At 36.7% G+C, this 21,989-nt stretch overlaps 1 protein-coding gene across 3 annotated transcripts in view; it reads right to left on the reverse strand.

The window, feature by feature from the left end:
• Nucleotides 1-21,989, reverse strand: part of Tmem135 (transmembrane protein 135) — a 234,834-nt gene that overhangs the window by 203,801 nt on the left and 9,044 nt on the right. For 2 of the 3 annotated variants that reach the window (XM_070034817.1, XM_070034816.1), the window contains exons 2-3: nt 6,851-6,978; nt 4,817-4,909 (exon numbers count right to left, since the gene is read on the reverse strand). The exons of the other annotated variant lie outside the window; for it this stretch is intronic. In XM_070034817.1, the coding sequence (XP_069890918.1) occupies nt 4,817-4,909; nt 6,851-6,978 (221 nt within the window). The remainder of the gene's footprint in view (nt 1-4,816; nt 4,910-6,850; nt 6,979-21,989) is intronic. 3 annotated transcript variants of the gene reach the window in all.

Below are 21,989 nucleotides of genomic sequence, written 5' to 3' on the forward strand. Positions count from 1 at the left end.
TTTTGGAGTAAGGTCTTACTTCCTCTCCAAACCTGCACTTAGGTCCAATGTTCCTATTAGATTTCCAGCTAACAAGGATATCAGTCCGGTGCCAACATGTCCAACTCTTCATTAACAAGGTGTCTCACAAACTTTTCTGCCTGACTGGCCTCAAACCACAATCCCAGCAATCTCAGCAATCCAAAGAAGTTAGGATTACAGGTGTGAGCCACCAGCACTTACTACTATTTCCATTTTTTAAATAAGGAATAAGCCAAAGATGTGTCACAGTAAGTTGCATAACCAGACTCTTCAGCCAGACAGTAAAGCTCCAGAGTCCACACATACCTACCCAGTTCTACTGCCTTCTTGAGTGTAGTAAGCTATGTTTCTGGCAAGACTAACTTAATTTTACAGGGCTTATAACATCAACCAGTTCTTTGAATTTAGCAATTCTAATAATGTAAATGTATCATCATAAATCAAAGTGAAAGATCACAAAAATTAAATATTACATTTAGAAAAGTACATTAAAAATGGGGGCTAGGGATATAGGTCAGTTTTAAGTGCTTGCGCAGGGTGAGTGTGACCTTGGGGTCAATCACCAGCCCAGAAGAATAAATAAATACAAGATTAAAACAAACAAAAAAGAATGGCTTCAGGTGGCTCAACTAAACATTTGGTTATCTGATAAGATCTACTCATGCTCTTACTAGGAAATCAAAGACTTAATAAGCATCTTTGCAAAGTAAAAAGTTGAACAAATTACCTCATTTTTATTTTCTGGAACAAAACTTGGTAAGTTTCTCAATGCCAAAAATAATAAATTATACTTTTTTTTTGGGGTGGGGGGAATGGGGTCAGGTCATGGGGCCTGAACTCTGGGCCTGAGCGCTGTCCCTCAGCTCTTCAGCTCAAGGCTAGCACTCTACCACTTGAGCCATAACACCACTTCTGGCTTTTTTCTTTTTTTGCTAATGTGGTGCTGAGGAATCGAACCCAGGGCCTCAGGCATGCAAAGCAAGCGCTCTACCAGTGAGCCACCTTCCCAGCCCCCAATAAAATATTCTTTTTTTAATTTTTATTTTTTTATTGTGAAAATACTGTACAGAGGGGTTACAATTACATGGGCAAGATAATGAGTACATTTCTGATCAAGCATTGTAGCCGCCTCCTTTGTTTCCCCTTCCCATCCCTTCCCACCTTCCCCCGGCCCCCACCACCCAATCCTCCCTGCTACCCCTCCTACCCCCCCACCCCGCACCAAAGTTGTAAAGTTCATTTTTCGACATAACGACTTGTACATCTCATTGTTGCAATGGGTCCACCTGTATCCCTATTTAAACGATTTGTTTTTCCCCTTCCCCTCCACAAATTATACTGACATCAAATACAGTGAAAGCAGGGGTTATACTGTGGGGGAGTGACATACAAAGCAACAAAGAAATAATCTTATAAATGTGTTAGAAACAATCGCAAGAAAGAAAAAAAACCTTTAAGTACATATCTTAGGGTTAATTTCCCTAACGTCACCTTATCTGACCTTTTCTGCTTGACTCAGACATATACTAGATATTGCAAATAAGGGAAACCATGGGACCTATGTTTCTTTGGGCCTGGCTTACTTCACTTAATATAATTTTTTCCAAGCCTTTCCATTTCCTAGCAAATAGGGCAATGTCATTCTTTCTGATGGAGGCATAGAATTCCATTGTGTGTATATACCACATTTTCTTGATCCATTCATCTACTGAGGGGCATCAGGGTTGGTTCCATATCTTAGCTATAGTAAATAGTGCTGCAATAAACATAGTCGTGCTGGTAGCTTTAGTGTGGTCTTGTTTGTAAACATTTGGGTAAATGCCCAAAAGTGGGATTGCTGAGCCATAGGGGAGCTCTATGTGGAGTCTTTTGAGGAAACTCCATACTACTTTCCAAAGTGGTATGATAAAGGTTGGACAAATGGGATTGCATAAAGTTGCAGAGCTTCTTCATGGCAAAGGACATAGCTAGCAAGATCAATAGAAAGCCCATGAAATGGGAGAAGATCTTCACTAGCCATACAATGGACAAGGGTCTCATATCCAAAATATACCTGGAACTCAAAAAATTAAATCCCCCAACAACAAATCTTCAAAGAAACAACTGCCCAATAAATAAGTGGGCTAAAGACTTAAAGAGAAACTTCTCTGAAGAAGAAAGAAGGATGGCCAATAGACACATGAAGAAATGCTCAACCTCCCTAGCCATAAAAGAAATGCAAATCAAAACGACATTGAGATACCACCTCACTCCAGTTAGAATGGCTAAAATCAAGAACTCTAAAAACAACAGATGTTGGAAGGGATGTGGACAGAAGGGAACCTTACTGCATTGTTGGTGGGAGTGTAAACTTGTTCAACCCAATAAAATATTCTTTAGCCAAAGCCTTTTTTTTTTTTTGGTCGGTCATGGGGCTTGAACTCTGGGCCTGGGCGCTGTCCCTCAGCTTTTCAGCTCAAGGCTAGTGCTTTACCACTTGAGTGACAGCACCACTTCTAGTTTTCTGAGTGGTTTATTGGAGATAAGGGTCTCACAGACTTTTGTGCCCTGGCTGGCTTTGAACAGTGATCCTGAGATCTCAGCCTCCTAAGGAGCTAGGATTACAGGTGTAAGCCATCAGCACCCAGCCTACCCAAAGCTTTTAACTTAAACTGTTTGTCTGAAGAGTTTATACAAGCTTGCTGCATTCTAAGGGAACCTTATTACTTCCAATAGAAAATTTTGAAGTTAATGACAAAATAATTTAATGCCTTAAAAACAATATGCCTTACTACATAATGAGTTCCAGGTTAGTCCAGCCTATAGGGCAAGATTCTGTCTTAAAAAAACAAAAGCAAAACCCAATCAACCCAACCAACCAACTCAACTACAATAGCAATAGCAATAAGAAATAACTCAGGAAACTAGTTATTTAAACTAAAAGTATAACGGTTTTTGTACCTTTTACTTTTTCATCAATGGAAAATGCTTCCCACTAAAGGTCACTGAATCCTAGAGCTCTCAATGGTCTTTAGTGGGAAGCATTTTCCATTGATAATAAAAGATGAGGCACAGAAATAGAGGGACAAAGAGTAAACAAATGCAGCAACAGTATTCACTGGACATCATGTTAAAAATGAACTATATAATTTGTGGGTGGGATGGGAGGGGGAAACTGGGAGAGAGCAAGGAAAGGGGTGACACTGTCCAAAAGGAAGTGTACTTTTTGCCTGACTTACATAAATGTAACCCTTATGTTTAATACTTTATGAATAAAAAATGTCTTAAAGATAATTTGCATTCATAAATTATTTTAAGTGACAACTCCTTTGTACAACTACTTAAATGACAAAAACTAGTCAAAAAATAAGCATTAATAATAATAATAACTAGGCGGACATTGGTGGTTCATGCATATAGCATGTAATCCAAGCTACTCAGGAAACTGAGTTCTGAGGATCCTAGTTTGAAACTAACTTGGGCAAAAAAGTCAATGAGACTCTTATGTCCAATTAGCCATTCAAAAGCCTAAAGTGTAGCTGCGGCTGAAGTGGCAGAATGCTAACCTTAAGCACAAAAGCTAATGGACAACACCCATTCCCTGAGTTCAAGCCCTAGGACTGACAATAATAATAATAATAATAATAATAATAATGCTGGGAGCCAGTAGTTTGTGTCTGTAATACCAATTACTCAGAAGGTTGTGATCTGGAGGATTACATGTCAAGGTCAGCCCGGACAGAAAAGTTCATTGGCATCCATCTTCAAATAACCAGCACAAAGCAGGGCTGGAGGCATAGCTGGTGTGTTAAAAGCATCAGCCTAAGCATGTACAAGGTCCTGAGTTCAATCCTAATACTATCCAAAATAACAACTAGAGCATCAATAATGACAGAGGCCATTCAAGGACCTGAAACAAAGTACAGATTTAAATAACACTAAAAACCTATTATTAATTTTTTCAGATATGATAATGATACTCTAGCTATTGAAAAAAATCATCCCTGGCTGACATAGTGGCTCACACATTAGAGAGCCTGCCTAGCAAGTCAAGGCCCTCAGTTGAAACGCCAGTACTGTCACAAAGAAAAATCTTTCATTAGGGGCTGGGAAGGTGGCTCAGTGTTAGAGCGCTTGCCTTGCAAGCATGAGGCCCTGGGTTCGATTCCTCAGCACCACACAAGCAAAAAGAAAAAAGCTGGAAGTGGTGTTGTGGCTCAGGTGTAGAGCACTAGCCTTGAGCTGAAGAGCTGAGGGATAGTGCCCAGGCCCAGAGTTCAAGCCCCATGACCGGACCCAAAAAAAAAAAAAAAAAAACTTCCATTAGAATCTGCCATGTCATGTATTAACTAGGCCATACATAGAATAATTTTTAATAAACGGAAGCTACTATAATTCTAATATCAATTTTGTTTTTTGATCGGTCGTGGGGCTTGAACTCTGGGCTAGGGCGCTATCCCTCAGCTCTTCAGCTCAAGGCAAGCACTCTACTGTTTGAACCACAGCGCCACTTCTGGTTTTCCAGTGGTTTATTGGAGATAAGAGTCTCACTGACATTCCTTGCCCAGGCTGACTCTGAATTGTGATCCTCAGATCTCAGCCTCCTCAGTAGCTAGGATTACAGGTGTGAGCCACCAGCTTCCAGTATTTTATGGATTTAATAAGTATGTTACTACAAAATTTTCAATCAAATATGTTGCAGAACTAAAAGAAAATATGTCTAGAAATATTCCTCATCCCTAGACTACAATAAGTGATGAGCAATAAATTTCCTACTAGGTATGCAGTTCTATTAATGTAGATGTATAAAATTTACCTGCTTTTTCTTTCAATTAGAATGGCCACATAGGATGCTGGTAAAGCGGCACCAAAGCCAGGAGTCCAGGAGTAGAATTTTCCAAGTATCTTCCTGAAATTCAAATTCCTTGTTGGTTATTTTGGTTATTACAAAGAAAGATTTCCCTTTGCAGTGCCCCTCCATCCAAACATCCCATCATACCTCACATTCAAATACACTGCCACTCTCCCCAGGGCCAGGCAGGGTGCAGAGTTAGCATTCCCAGTGTGAGCTATTATCACATCATTACTTCTACTGTGTGTACAATTTTTTAACACATAATATGACATGCCACAATCTTTGATATTTTTCTTCTTTTCGTTTTTAATTGACTGTGGATATGATTTTGCGTTTACTAGAATATACTACTCCCTACTTTATCTATTATACTAAAATAAATCTTTGTTAAAACTTCAACGAAAGAAGGAAGGAAGGAAAGAAAGAAAGAAGGGAAGGAGGAAGGGAACTTTCTGCTTGAGAAAAATGGACTTTTCCCTCCAATACAAAATCTACAGAGAGTTATTATGACTGAATGTAAAATTTAAAGGAAAACTGACTCATTGGGTTAGTTGTAGAAAGAATATGAACATGTTGAATTAAATCCCTTTATATTACTACTTGAAGATAATTCAAAAAATAAACCAATTTAAATTTTCAAAAAGGGCACAAATCTTAATGTTAAAAATTGTATGGTACAACAACTTAGCCAAACATGCTCATAGAACATAACAAAATACACTGTAGCCAGGTACTGGTGGCTCATGCCTGTAATCCTAGCTACTCAGGCGACTGAGAACTCAGTTGGAAGCCAACCCAGGCAAAAAAGTTCTTGACACTTTTTCCTCTCAAAAAGCCAGACGTAGAGGTGTGGCTTAAGTGATAAGAGTGCCAGGCGTAGATCAAAAAAGCTAAGAGACAGACAGCACTCAGGTTCTAAGTTCTAGTCCCAAAACAAGCACCAAAAAGGAAAGAGACAGAGGTTATTAAAAACTTTATTTTTAGGGGCTGGGAAGGTGGCTCAGGCCTTGCATGCCTGAGGCCCTGGGTTCGATTCTTCAGCACCACATAAGCAAAAAGAAAAAAGCCGGAAGTGGCACTGTGGCTCAAGTGGTAGAGCACTAGCCTTGAGCTGAAGAGCTGAGGGACAGTGCCCAGGCCCAGAGTTTAGGCCCCACAACCAGACACCCCCCCAAAAAAAAAACTTTATTTTTAGATTTGTAACAACTCTATGAAACTTCAGGAGACCACCTTACAAAGTAATTTCCTTACAGAAATTCCAAGTCAATTTTAAAGACATGATTTGTTCAACAGTATAGAAACTTTATCAGTTATTTTATTCATTATTTAAAAGTACATAAATACTAAAGTTCTGAGATAAAATCTGTACAGCTACTGTGGACAGCGCACAGATGAGGATAATGTGAACTGAGTATTTTTAACTTGACGGAAGCAAATCAGTTTAGTTTAGCAACGAGTGCTTAAATAAAATTAAAGTATCTACTATATATGTTGTTTTTGTCAGAACCTCAAGAAGCAGAATGCAGCATAGATAGATACCATATACAAGACTAAATCCGGACAAATGTTCCATCACTAAAATAAACCAACAGTTAATACACTGTCTAATACACAAATGTGTACTTCATATTGCATTCAAACTTGGTTCACTGCATATCATTCCTAAGCCATTTCATAGACTGATGCTTTGAACTGCTGATCTATGAAACTGAAAAACTAAAACATCCTGGTGATCAACTTTGAAAATATAGCAAGCCTCAGAAAATGACATATTAAAGCATTTTTGCTATATAATCATACAAATAACTTCAAGTTTATATTATATCTTCAGACCTAGAACCATGATTTCATTAACTTTCTGAGATAAATGACATTTCAGAGCTTTAAAAAAAAAACAGAAACAATGACCTAAACAATAGTTAGGCAAACATCCATTGGTTTACATTTCAACATAGAAATCTGTATTTATATCTAGTGCTGATTATGGGTACCAACCTGAAAAGGCAAAACAAAGTAATATACAAGGACCCATTAGCAGTCAGAAATGAAGCGGATTGCAGGATCTCAGGGAGTAGCCTGTATAAATAATAGTCTAATTTTCGTTTCCGGAGAATTGCTGCAATCTGGAAAGAGAAAGGTTTTTGTTTAATCCAAACAGTTGTTCCCACTTAAATTAGCTCATACATGAATGCTACTGAATGAAGAAAGGGATATATAAATGTTAAGGATATAGCTCTGAGTTTAAGTGCCTGCCTAACACACGAGGCCATAGCTACACACACACACATACACACACACACACACGCACACACACACACACACACACACACACACACACACACGCACACACACACACAAACAAACCATGGCATTTTACTGTCTTCTCTGTAAAAATGAAAATTCCAGAATAAATACTAAGTCATTTAAATTTACTGTCAGAGAAATATACACCAATAAATTTTAACATGGGTCATGTGATGACAGTTTCATGTATTAAATATTTCTAACGCCTTAAAAAATCTTAAGTTGAAATATTAACTATATTTTAAATGGAAAAATTCAATAGAAACTCAATGCTATAACAAATTCATCACATTACAATCACCCTACCTCAGTGATAGAAAGCAATGAAAAAAAAGTCTGTTATTCAACATACTGTATGGTATATTATATAATAATATCTACTATATATTATAATATACAATATATTATAACATATATATTGGTATATTATATATAATAATATAACATAATAATGTTATAATATTATATTATATATTAATATATAATACATTATATATTAATATATTGCTATATTATATAATATATATTATATATATTAATATATATATATGCCAAGTGCCGGTGGTCAAACCTGTAATTCTAGCTACTCAGGAGGCTGAGATTTTAGAATCACGGTTCAAAGCCAGCCTGGGCAGGAAAGTCTGTGAGACTCTTATCTCCAATTAACCACCAGGAAACCAGAAGTGGACTGTGGCTCAAGTGGTAGAGCGCTCACCTTGAGCTGAAAAGCTCAGGGCCAGCACCCAGGTCCAGAGTTCAAGCCTCATGACCAAAAAAAAAAAAAAAAAAAAAGCTAGAAATATGAAAAGTAATATCTGTCGTCTAGTAGAGCTGAAAAAATTAAGAAAATAAACAGAAATAATAATAATAATAAATGTATATACCACATGGTAACAGAACTCAGAAACAGAACCAAGTAATTAGAGGACTGAGGAAGTTTATGATATGAATCTTTTATTTAAAAAAAAAATCAGGGCTGGGAAAGTGGCTCAGTGGTAGAGCGCTTGCCTTGCATACTCGAGGCCCTGGGTTCGATTCCTCAGCACCACATAAGCAAAAAGAAAAAAGCCAGAAGTGGTGCTGTGGCTCAAGTGGTAGAGCGCTAGCCTTGAGCTGAAGAGCTGAGGGACAGCGCCCAGGCCCAGAGTTCAGGCCCCACGACCGGAAAAAAAAATAAAATAAATAAAATAAAAATAAAAATAAATCAGCCAGCTGTCACTAGTGGTCTTACCTATAATCCTAGCTACTTCAGTGGCTGAGACTCAGAGGATCAAGATACAAAGCCATCTAGGGCAGAAAAGTCTTCAAGACTACAATTAACCAGGAAAATATCAGGGTACAGACTTGGCCTGACTCTTGTTCAGCCTATCCTTGTATAGAATATAAATCATACTATGCTCAAAATATGGATATCAATATTAAAGAGTGATTAAGTGTTATGCAATAGACAGTGCTGTGGAAACTTAGTAGAATAAATCTCATATATGGGTAGAAGTCTTGTAGAAAGGGAAGATGAATTGAATTTGGAAAATCAGAACAATCCTCACAGGTCAGAAGAAAGAATATTTTGCTACCATGATAAAATAGGGTACCAAAGGAATGCACATTCGAACAACGTAATTAGGGAATAAAGAAGTAGGGAGAAGAAAGGACAAAATTGACTAGAACACAGGAAGATGGAAAAACTGCACACTCCACATCTCTGAATATAACACTTTGCCTAAGACCATGATTAACAAAACCAATTGCCCCTTGTAAGTTTTTCATGTTCTACCACCTTGTAGCCTCTCCTATTTCAGTAAAACTACCATACACAGGAAAAAAAAAAAACAAGAGTAAAAGCTAAGCCTCTTTTTCAAGGAATAAAAATACCTTGTTATAGAAAAAAACACAAGCTGCACTGTGTTAGTGCAGTAAATGTTAAACTAAAAGAAGAAATGGCTGAAGACTTACTCATATAGGAGTTGGGAAAAGACAGGTGAGAATGTCAGGCAGATTTATGTGAATCTTTTGAAATAGATCTTGACAAAAAGGGGGGAAAAATCTATAGTGCCTATAACACACCATTCTTTTAATTCCCCTATATTTCTAAATTTTCTTCCTTTTCAGCAACTTGGCACCTGAACTCTATTCATTCTACATATGTTCTCTCCTGCAGTACCATTTACCATCTGAATATAAACATTCTTAATATAATCCTGAACTGTCCCCTAAAATCCAAATCGTTCCAAATGTCAACTGAGTATGTGAACACAGAGTTACATGAGCATCAAAAAAAGCAACAGGCCCAAAGCAGAACTCACTGTATTTCCTAAATATGACTTTTCTTCTGAATTCCCTACCTCAAGTAAAAGGATCACATCCACCCAACAGAAGAAAATATCAACACATGGTTAATTCTTTCCATGACAGGGCCATCTCATCAGTTCCTAGTATTTTCAGGATTTAGAATGTAAGGTCTCCATGGAGGCATATGCATGTAATCTCTCTCAGAGGCAGAGATCAGGAGGATTAGATTTTCACAACAGCCTAGACAAAAAGTTAATGAGACCCCCCCCAACACACACACACACACACACACACACACACACACACACACACACACACACACACACACACACACACACACATACACACACACACACACACACACACACACACTCAACTAATAAAGCTGTCAAGGTGCTGTTTGCCTGGATGCCAACTACAGGAGACATACATAGATAAGCTCGTGGTCTAGGCTGACACTAGATTAAAAAAAAAAAAAAAAAAAAAAAAAAAAAAAAAAAAAAAGATCCTTGTTCACAAATAAAACTCAAAGAAAAGATTAATTAAAGAAAGGGCTAGGGGGTCTGGGAAGGTGGCTCAGTGGTAGACTGCTTGCCTTGCATTCATGAGGCCCTGGGTTCAATTCCTCAGCACCACATAAGCAGACAAAGCCAGAAGTGGTGCTGTGGCTCAAGTGGTAGAGCACTAGCCTTGAGTTGAAGAACTGAGGGATAGTGCCCAGGCCCAGGGTTTAGGCCCCATGACTGACAAAAAGAAAAAACAAAAAAAGAAAAAAGAAAGGGTTAGAAAGCATGAATCCCTAAGTTTAAACCCAGGTACCATTTTTTAAAAATTACTTAGGTATAAATCTACAATACATTTAGAGAACTTTTATAGTGAAAACAAATTTTGTTTAATCAAATAAGATATTTTTTCAAAATGGAGAAACATGCTGCTACCTTCCAATCACTATGACCAAAACCAAAAAACCTGAGATAAATTACTTACTACAAGAAAAAGTTTCTTTTGGCTCAGTTACAGAGGTTTCAGTCTATAATGAATTGGCTCCACTGTTCTGGGGTCTATACAACCATCAGAATAACTAAAATAAAAATAAAATAGTAACAACACCAAAAGCTGGTATGCATTCAGAGAAACAAAGCTCACTAACTCATGGCTAGAAAAAACATGAAATGGTAAATCCATCCTGCCAAACAATTTGGACATTTCTTGGAAAATGAAACAAGCAGCTACCATACAACCAAGAAGTCCTGTATGGGCTAGTTATCTCTGATAAATACAAACCTGTGTTTCTACCAAAACCTGTGCTTAAATATGTATTCCCAACAATCAAAAATTATGAACAAGTCACATACTCTTCAACAGGTGAATGGCTTAACAAACCATGATATACTCAAAAAAGAAATGAATAGTACTCAGTAATAAAAAACACAAACCAGTAATACATGAATACATGAATCAATTCTAAACAATTACACTGAGTGAAAAGAAAAAGTCAACCTCAGGAGGGAAAAAACACTGCACAATTCTACCTATATAAAAGTATGATTTTCTAAATTTCTAATGATAAAATGGTAGAAATAAAGAATCTTTCAGTGGTTGGCTGGGATTAAAGGGAGAAGAGAGTAGAAGAATGTGAGTATGGTTACAAAAGAGAAGAACTAGGGGCTCTTATAAGGTAGCAATATTCCTGACTGCATCAATGATAGTATGTTGTGTAAAACTGTACTGCTGTTTGGCAAGATGATAAGAGAACACATAGAATAGTTCATAGAATCTCTGTTATTGCTTCTGCCCAGTGAATCTACAATGACCTCAACGTAAACAGCATAATTTAGTTTTAAAAAGCAATTTACTCACCAGGTACCACTGGCTCATGCCTGCAATCCTAGCTACTTAGTAGGCTGAGATCTAAGGATTGTGTTTCAAAGACAGCCCTAGCAGGAAAGTCTGACACTATTTTCTCCAATTAAGTACCAAAAAAGCCAGAAGTGGAGCTGTGGCTCAAGTGGTAGAGTGCTAGCCTTGACCAAAAAAAAAAAAAAAAAAAAAAACCTCAGAGGGGGGCGGGGAGAGGATGGGAAGGGATGGGAAGGGGAAACAAAGGAGGAGGCTATAATGCTTGATAAGAAATGTACTCATTATCTTGCCCATGTAATTGTAACCCCTCTGTACAGTATTTTCACAATAAAAAAAAAAACCTCAGAGACAGCACCCAGGCCCTGAGTTCAATACACACACACACACACACACACACACACACACACACACACACACACACACACACACACACACACACACACACACACACACACACAAGCAATTTATTCACAAGCCAACAGACATGTGAAATCTTCTCACCTCCATTACAACCAGAAACCAGTAAAATGAAACAACTACTACATGCAACAGAATGAAGCAAAGGAAACAAACAAGTACTATACTGTGGTGGTAGGAAAGGGGCACAAGTACATTTCTGCACTTTACTGTGACTATAAATCTGTACAGTTACTCTGGAAAACTGTTGGACAGTAACTAATAAAACCCAATGTAAAACTATTCTGTGACCTAGGAATTACACTTCTGACTGCATGCCCCCAAAAACAGAATACTCATTCCCGTCAAGATAGAGTTACAAAAACATCCATAATCACAAATAGCAGAGCCACTTTGATGTCCATTAATAGTAAAAGTATATTGATTTTGCATATTTATAGTATTAGTAAACAACCTGTATTGTCCATTGTGAAAATAGGACACCTGACACAAAACAACAAAAACCCAGCACCTCAACATCACTGTAATCTAGAGCTCACAACCTGGCCAAGCACTGGGTTCAGAGCATGGTAACCATTTGCTATGTACAGGCTGTTACAATGTGAAAAAGATGAAGCAGTACATATAAGCAACCAAAAAGCTCTTATCTTTGTCTGTGAAATCACCATAGGATACATTCAGAAACATCACTTTCTATAGCAAAGACTTTGTCTCTGACCAAATGATTCCATATGAATTTTGCATAAAAATCTAGCTAAAAAAAGTATGTCATACCACTATGACTAAATACATATATATGTGTGTGTATATATATATATATACATTCATTCATATTTTATTCTTGTTTTAGGAGACTTTAATGAATTAGGAAAATAAATCAAAATATACACAGTAAGAACATAGACTACAAAACAGTAATTTATACTGAACATATAAAACAAAGATTAGGATGTTATGTGTTGGTTATCACAGACTTGCTTCATAAAAAATTATTTTAATGTTCTTTTTGAATTTTGATATATTCAAGCTTTTCTACAATAAAAAGTTATAATTCATAATACTAGGAGAAGGAATATGTATGAGAATATGAAATTATTATTAAATAATTTTGAATAAAAAGAAACAACCAGTATGATAAAATTCAAAATAATTAAGATTTTGTTTTTAATCTTAACCACAACTCTACGAAATATCATTTAGTTGTTTCAATTTATTCATTTCTCAAGTGAAGACAATGATTTTACATTAAAGAAATGTGATTCAAGGTATTAGTTTTCCTATTTCTGTTTATGACTTTTTAAAATAAATGAGTCTGAAAGAATTATATATCTGTGATAAAGAAAAAATTAACTTTGACCAGTGTCATACCACAAACAAAAATTAATCTCAGATGGCATAGGCCTAAATTTTAAAACTATAAAACACTTTTGTATCTACATAAATAAACATAACACCTATTTTCATGAATGATCCAAGTAGTCAAGATGTATTGTACACATTAACTAATTTCTTTTTTTTTTTTCTTATTTTGTCAGTCATGGGGCTTGAACTCTGGGCTTGGGCGCTGTCCCTCAGCTCTTCAGCTCAAGGCAAGTGCTCTACCACTTGAGCTACAGCACCACTTCCGGTTTTCTAGTGGTTTATTGGAGATAAGAGTCTCACGGACTTTCCTGCCCAGGCTGGCTTTGAATCATGATCCTCAGATCTAAGCCTCCTGAATAGCTAGGATTACAGGCATGAGCCACCGGCGCACGACTCATTAACTGATTTCTTGAATGGTAACTATTTTATATAACTAGCTAAAAAATGTAAATATGTTTTTTTAAAAAGGAAAACAAAGGCAGTATTCAGCATAACTCCCAATTTATAAAAACCCTCTCCTTTTTTCTTTTCCTTTTTTCTACTTCTTTTTTTTCATTTCTTTTTTTTCATTGAGAGATAGGTCTTAAGGGATACCTCAAGGGATCCTCCTGCCTCCAACCTCTCATAAAGTGGTATACTTGAGGTACATGCCACCACAGGAGTTACAATTCAGCAATGATACTCATTAGACACTCTGTTGGAAATGAACAATACAACTCAGGCAGGGAGAAGCTAGAGAAGGGTAAAACCTGGGAGAAAATAGGGAGTGGTTGACACTGTTCAAAAAAAGAAATGTATCATTACCTGACTTGCATAACTATAACACTTCAGTATATCACCTTTACAATTAAAAATGTTTTTAATTCTCTTCACAAAAATATCACTGCAAAACATCAATCAGGAATGTTAGCATTTCACCGCATTCATTTATTCTTTTGCTATTCCTTTGTCTGTTTCCCTGTAAGATTAACGCTATACATTTTCCAGGAAAATTGATTATTAGTAATATGATTTCCATCTTTGGCCAAGGACTAAACTGAAGCTAACTGGCCCTCAAAGGGATTAACTATGAATGACAAACTATAAATGAATAGTCACTTATAGCCCTATATTTTGAACATTAAACTCTTTTAAAAGATTCCATTTCTAGAAAATCTGAAAAATACATTTCTCTGAAAAAGGATACTTCAGAATAAAAGTACATTTTATGTTGTATCTATTTCCTCTTTATAGTTATAACTAATAAATAATTATTATTTAAAGAAGGGTCTCTCAACCTCAACAGTATAGACATATGGGGAGAAATAATTTGCTGCTGTGAGGGCATATCTTTTGTATTATAGGATGTTAAGCAGTATCACTGGCTTCTCCTTTCTAAATGCCAGTATCATCCCCATCTGTAGCAACAAAAAGTATCTCCAGATACTGCCAAACGTCCCATATGAGACATCCTTGTGTGAAAATAACCGCTTTAAAGCAGCAACATCAATTTATATCTCTGCAATAAGTTGGATCCTAAATGTTTCCAATGGCTTATGTGTCCACAGGCTTGGTCCCCAGCCTGTGGCTCCATGTGAGATGTAGTAGAAAGCCTAAGAGGGGAAACCTAGTAGAAGGTCTTAGATGGCCAAAAGGTGTGCCCTTAAAGGGGACAGTGGGATACAGCCCTTCCTGTCTCTGCCAAAGATGCAGTTCCCTATGGCACACACTCCCAGCACAGAGGCTGAAAAGCAACAAGAACAAGTAACCATGGATTGCTATCCCCACAACTATGAACCAAAGTAAGAACTTTCTTTAAAAAAAAAAAAATTGATTCAAAAGAAGATTGATGCCAAGAAGTAAGGTTGTTGTGATGACTATACCTAAGATGATATAGAGAAACCTATTAGTTTGCAAGACTTCAGAAAAATTTGCAAATTCAGGTTAGAAAAAACTAATGCTTTCAGCTAAGCTTAAGAGGCAAGTCTAGCAGGGCTCAAAAGCTAGAATACTAACAGAAATGTTGTCAAGAATGGCCGTAAAGATAAATTTCAGGTAAGAATGAGGTTCTTCTAGGAATTAGAAAATAAAGTCATTCTTATTATACCATGGGGAATAAAACCTGGTTACATTACGTCCATTCCCTGCTACTTTGTGAGAAGCTGAGTTTAAAAGTGATAGACCATATACTGTACTATAAAGTGACTTGTTGAATTGAACCCCTATGTGCAACTACCTATAGATTTTTTGAAAGGATTAAATTAAAAGTGATAGTCTAGTTCATCAAAAGGAAGAAATTTCAGGACAGCACATAATTCAGGCAGCCATAAGTACTGATTGGCTGTATTTAGCTAGAATTACTATAAGAATCGGGAGCAAAAACCAAGCGGAAGGGCTTAAAGGTTAGCAACTTGGTGAGAAAAGAAGCTATAAGGAGGATGCAGTGACTAAAGACATTAGTGACATTCAAAACCAGCCAAGAACTAGCTGGGCAATGTTGATTCATGCCTATAATCCTAACTACTCAGTCAACATATCTGAGGATTGTGGTTGGAAGCCAGCCTGGCAAAACAGTCTATTAGGCTCTTATCTCCAATCTATCAAAAAGCCAGAAGTAGAACTGAGGTTCAAGTGGTAGACTACCGCACTGAGTGGGAAAAGCAAAGACACAGCTTCCAGGCCCTAAGTTCCAACAAGGGGGTAGAAGGAGGAAGAGCCAAGTACTATGCACATGCCTTAAGGGCTTCTCGGGTAACAGGGAAGCACCATCTTCAGAACCAAAAGTTATAAAAGGCAAATTTGTTCCAAGGACTTTCCTTTGAAAAGACTCATTCTTGGGTATCCTGCTTGACCATGACTGCCTGTACTGAGCTGACAAGGTATAAAGAGGCAATGGTGGTTCAAGCACAAGTGGGCTTATGTATAGCTCCAGCTAGAAGCAGATTTTGCTAATGTCCACATGTTGCTGGTTTCACAAGCATGTAGAATGCAAGCATTCTGGAGTCATGGAGGTTTCCACTAAGATTTCAGAAGAAACCCTAGGATACTGGGTAGTATGTCACAGAAGGAAAAGTCCCTGACGAGTGAAATAGTGAAAATTAAGCCAAAGCTGCAATAGATACACCAGGAAGGCAGAGGTACCAGGAACATGGAATGCCTGATAAGGAAAAACTGCAAGTAATATGCAATGCCATCTTAAGAGAATAGCCATGTAGTCCTCTGGCAACAAGACTATAAGGATATGACTGCTTAAGCCCTTCACAGCCCACACTCTGCCACAGAGTTCCTGTATGCCAGACATGCAGATAGAAATTTATGACTGCCCTGTTAGGTTTAGTCTTGCTTTCATCCAATCCCTACTGTCTATGCCTATATTCCTCCATCTAGAAAGAGAATATTACCTATGTCATCATATGTGCCAACTTTTCAAAATTAAAAAAAAATAGGGGCTCACAACTAAGTTTCAATGGAAACCTTGGACTTAGACTTTTCAGCAATAATGGGATAATTAAGACACTGGGATTGAATGAATTTTGCAGTGTGAGATGGTCATATGCCTTTCCACACCAATTTGTTTCAAAGTCCCATGTGCTGACGGTTTGGTCCCTAGCTGATGTCCATATTGGGAGATAGTAGAGCTTTAACATGTGGGGCCTAGTAGCAGGTCATTTGGGTCATGACCTCCAAGAAGATATTAGAATACCCACTCCTTCCCTTTCTTTGTCTTTCACTTCCTGACCACCCTGAGATGAGCAGTTTGCTCTACCACATTCTCTCTACAAAGATATATTGTCTTGCGCTGTCCTAAAAACAATTGAGAAGCTCATTTCAGCCAATAAACCAAAGAAATTTCAAAAACTGTGTGGGCCACCAAAAAATCTTTTTAAGCTGATTGTTTTTAAGCTGATTTTTCTTAGAGTGAAACAAAAGTAGCACAATCTTTAAAAACGTCTTATTACCTAGATTTTTTTTGTGGGGGGGGGGGAGGGGGAGGTAAGTCATGGGGCCTGCATCTATGGGCCTGAGAGCTTGTCCCTCAGCTCTTCAGCTCAAGGCTAGCGCTCTACCACTTGACCCTCAGCACCATTTCCAGCTTTTTCTGCTTATGTGGTGCTGAGGAATCGAACCCAGGGCCTCATGCATGCAAGGCAAGCACTCTACCACAGAGCCACCTTCCCAGCCCCTACCTAGATTTTTGGTTTTTTTTTTTAACTTCAGAGCCCATGCTTGCTCAGTTTGTTTGTTCACAGCTGGCATTCTACCACTTGAGTCATGCCACCAGCCCAGCTCTTTGATAGTTTGAAGATGAGTCTTGCAGATTTCTCTGCCAGGCTGCTTAGAACCAAAATTCTTCAGGTCTCAAACTCCTGAGTAGGAGGTTCACACCTATGATAACAGCTACTCAGGAGGCTGAGACCCAAAGGATCACAGTTCAAAGCCAATCATAGCAGGAAAATCTGTGAGACTCCATTTCCAAAATAACCATCTCCAAAAGCTAGGGTGGAAGTGTGGTTCAAGTAACAGTTGGAACTGAAATTTTCTACTATAACTTAACATATAGATTTTATTAAACAGGAATGGTCAATTTCACAAAATCTGTTAATGTAAGTATTTATATGTCTATGGTTTCAAGTATAAGAAAAGGCTAAATTTAAAAGGAAATAAATTAGGTTTTTTAACTGTTTTGGCAGTCTTAGGGTTGTAACTCAGGGCCTTGCACTTGGTAGTGGGCCTTGCACTTACTTGGTAGTAAGCATTGTACAGTTGAGCCAAACTCCCAAGTAATCATATTCTGGCACTGATTTTAAGAAGATGTTAAATAAATTATTTTTCTATAAAGTAACTGCATTTTATTTCTCTCATTCTCCTTCTGCTAAAAAAAATTTTTGCCACAAAAGTTAAGCCTAATACATATTCACTTAACATATAGTAATATAATCACTGTGTCATTTCCTTAGGAAAGGCTTCCTAAACTCTCCATGCTAACATACCTAGTAATACCCTGGACATTTTAATGCTATTTATCACACCTGTAATAATGTCTGTGTGCTTTCTTTTAAGCTTATCTTCTTCCTTTAATTATAATTTCTATGTTCCTTGTATTTCTGACTTATTTTAATATTCGATGAAAAGAGAAGGAATAAAAATGGGGTAGTTACATTACACTCCACAACTCCAAATGAAGCCATGGGCAACTACAGATAGGCAAAAACAATCTTATGTCTATTTAATCAAGGTTAAAGAATCAAGGTTGACCAGTACAAACCTCTGTCACTGTCAGAGATACCCAATCCTTTAAAAAAACTTCTGAAGTGGGCTAACTGCAGTTCAAACTCAAAGATCTAACTGGAACCAGGGAACTAAATAAAGCAACCTGAATGATGAAATGAGTTGAAAGACTTAACGGTAACAATTTGAAGACACTAAATTTGGCACTCACAAAAGGAATTTGATCAAATCTGATGACACCTGATCCAGCACTTTTCTCTTTAATACTGCACTTTTTTCCAAACTCATAAATCCTATAAAGTCTGTTTTCTTGAATTTACTGAACATTTTCCAATGATGCTACTAGTTAAAATCTGCTTTCACTTAATTATCAAGTGTAGTCCCATATACAATTTGCAATGCCATTTCAAAACTAATTTGGTTCACTAATTAATCAAACTTTTTAATATGTATTAAATATAGTCCTAACATCCCAAGATGAGGTACTCATTTCTTATTACTTTAAATGAAAAAACACAAATCTTAATCTCAAAACTCTAAAGTATATCAATAAATAGAGAAAATTAGCTGAGAGTAGTGATTAATCAGAGGGCAACTTAAATTTTTTTATCTAAGGTTGATATGAATTCACATCAGTTTTTAATATTAGTGCTAAATATGAAAACTGAAAACCTAGAAGATAGCTGACTATCAAAGCATCAAACATCTTAAGCATTACTATACATTGCTATATTACCCTGTGGTATTTAGCAATGTAAACATCTATTTCACATTCACTTCATTAAACAATAAAAGTAAAAGTAATAAAAACATTATACCAAGATATTTATAACTTTCTTTAAAAAGTTGCATTTTCAATGAGATGTACAAGTCGTTATGTGGAAAAACAAACTTTACAACTTTGGTGGGGGAGGGGAGGATAGGGAGGGTGGGGGGATGGGAAGAGATGGGAAGGGGAAACAAAGGAGGAGGCTACAATGGTTGATAAGAAATGTACTCATTATCGTACCCATGTATTTGTAACCCCTCTATACAGTATTTTCACAATAAAAAACAAATAAATAAATTAAATAAATAAATTAAAAATTGCATTTTAATTCTTTGTTAAACTTTCACTTAAATTAACTCCCTTCCCTATCTATTATAAAGCCTTACTACATTTTTTAATCATTTCTAAAACTGGTACAGATAGATATATGGAATATTAGTACAGTCTAGCCTCTACATTGCCCTATTTTAATGAAATATATATACTGTTTATGTCCTAACTGAAGCTACAATTTTTATCAAAGCTGTAAGTCATAAAAGTCATTGTATATTTTATTTGTCCTAGGTATCTATTGTCCACTTTAAAAATATTTCCCAGAATTCAAGGACTATGTGTTTTTAGTAATACAAATCTTAGACTGAAAAACATAGACTATTTAAATGGGCAAAGCAGAAAATAGTATGAAGTATGATCATATAAGCATACAAAATATAGCACAGGATCTGTAGGTCACAGGAAACTGCACACTTTTATTGAGCAAGAGGCATAACAAGGATTAACAAGGACTCACTCCCAACTTTAAACTACACGAAGTATGTACTTTGTAAATAAAGACAATGGAGCTCACAAAATGTTCAGAACCTGCTCAAAGCTACAAAGCTAGTTAAGTGACAGGGTTGAGATTTAATCCCATCTTTATCCAATCTCTTAGCAGTATTTCATAAAGCTCCCACTCAAGACTTCTCTGCCATGCTATTCTTCCATCCAGCACTATTTAGTTCTCAACTTCATTCCTTTGTTTCTATCTTTTCCCCTCTACACCAAATATGAGCATTTTCCAGGTTTCCCCAAAGTTTATGAACAATTCCAAGCATATGACACCCTGTCAGCAACCTTTAACTGAGTACCATCCACCAAATGAAGTTCAAGCTCTATCTAACATTTATTGAACAACAATACCTTATTCTACCAGAATGACTGACATTCAAGCCATTCCTCTCCCATTCTACCACCTATTCCCAACCCTATTTTTTCTTCTTTCAAGGCCACTAAAATGCCAACTCTTTTTTTTTTTTTTTTTTTGGTATTCAGGTAAGGGGCAGGTTTATTCATCGTTCAGGCTGGCACCAGGCCATCTTGGTCCTCCACGCGCTGGGGAAAGGCCTGGGAAAGAGAGGAAAGAGAGAAAAGAGCTAGAAAAGAGCAAGAGAGCAAAATGCCAACTCTTCTATTAAGTTTCCTCTTTCCTTCCAAATATTATTAAGCCTAAACATCAAACCTCACAATCTCCCTGGCATCGTTTATATATTTTATCTGTATCAAAGTAATTTCAAAAGAGAAAACCTCTTTAGTCAAAAATTCATGATGAATGCAATATTCTAAGTATTAAACAAAAGGTCAATTATTTAAAATAATCTATATTATAATAAAACCAACTAGAAAGTTGGGTATGGAAACTATCTGATGAGCTAGATATAGTACTACAATCCCAGCTCTCAGGAAATGGAAGTAGGAGAGTCAGAAATTTGAGCCCAGCCTGAACAAGACAATTAGAGAAGAAAGAGAGGGAAAATCACTGTAAGGATTATCCGTGTGGATTTTATTCCCTTATTATCCCATGTAGATCTTGCTCCCAATAAGTTTCTGCAAAATGAGTCTTTTTTTTTTTTTTTTTTTAATTTGGTCGTGGGGCTTGAGCTCTGGGCTTGGGCGCTGTCCCTGCAATTTTCAGCTCAAGACAAGCGCTCTACCACTTGAGCCACAGTGCCACTTCTGGTTTTCAAGTGGTTTATTGGAGATAAGAGTCTCATGAACTTTTCCTGCCTGGGCTGGCTTTGAATGGTGATCCTCAGATCTCAGCCTCCTGAGTAGCTAGGATTATAGGGTAAGCCACCGGCACCCAGCTAAAAAAAAAAAATGAGTCATTTTTGAAGAAGATAAATTTGCCCAAGTAGAAGACCAATCCTTTTATTTCATGAGAAATATCTAGTGATGATGCAAAAGGAAATGATTGCAGGGAAAAATACTAATGATCTGAAGGCCTCTTATACTTTTTTTTAGTTAAACAAATACCTGTCTTAATAAGAATCTCCTAGCCCAAAAACTTGAACATTTACAACCTGTATCACAATATTTATTAATTTGAGAATTAAAAACTCCTTAACTCACCTGTTATTTCTAACAAAGCAAATAAAGGAAAACCAGACAGCACTACCTCAACTCACAAAAAGCTAATACAGAAAAGGGTGACAGAGAAAGTGCTTACTCCAACAGTAAGCTTTCAACTTTCAACTACAGTGATACATTGGCAGTTGTACTTTGTTCTCCACAGAGATCAAAGACTAGTAAGGAAGAAGTCCCATCTAAAAACAAGTTCAACAAAGTCAAATTGACACAGCAATAAAAGGAAAAACTCATCCTTAGTTTTCTTTAAAAGAAAAAAAAATGACTTTTTTCCATCTCCAAAAACAAGTAAAACAAAGCAGGTAAAAATCATTTACTTATTGACTTGAAGGGATAAATCAACACTTTTACTCCTATCCTATAATAGGCCTCAAGCAATAGCAAAGATGGATTATGAACAGATATACAATTATTTAAATATCTCTAGAAATCAGGTAGTAAATACAAACAGATATTTTCAGTAGTTTGCATCATTCACTGGTTTTAAGGATTCTTGTTTTGGTTTTAGGAAAAAAACAAAAA

Source organism: Dipodomys merriami, unplaced genomic scaffold, assembly GCF_024711535.1.
Source record: "Dipodomys merriami isolate MVZ:Mamm:240054 unplaced genomic scaffold, mDipMer1.0.p SCAF_25, whole genome shotgun sequence".
NCBI classification, from domain to species: Eukaryota; Metazoa; Chordata; class Mammalia; order Rodentia; family Heteromyidae; genus Dipodomys; species Dipodomys merriami.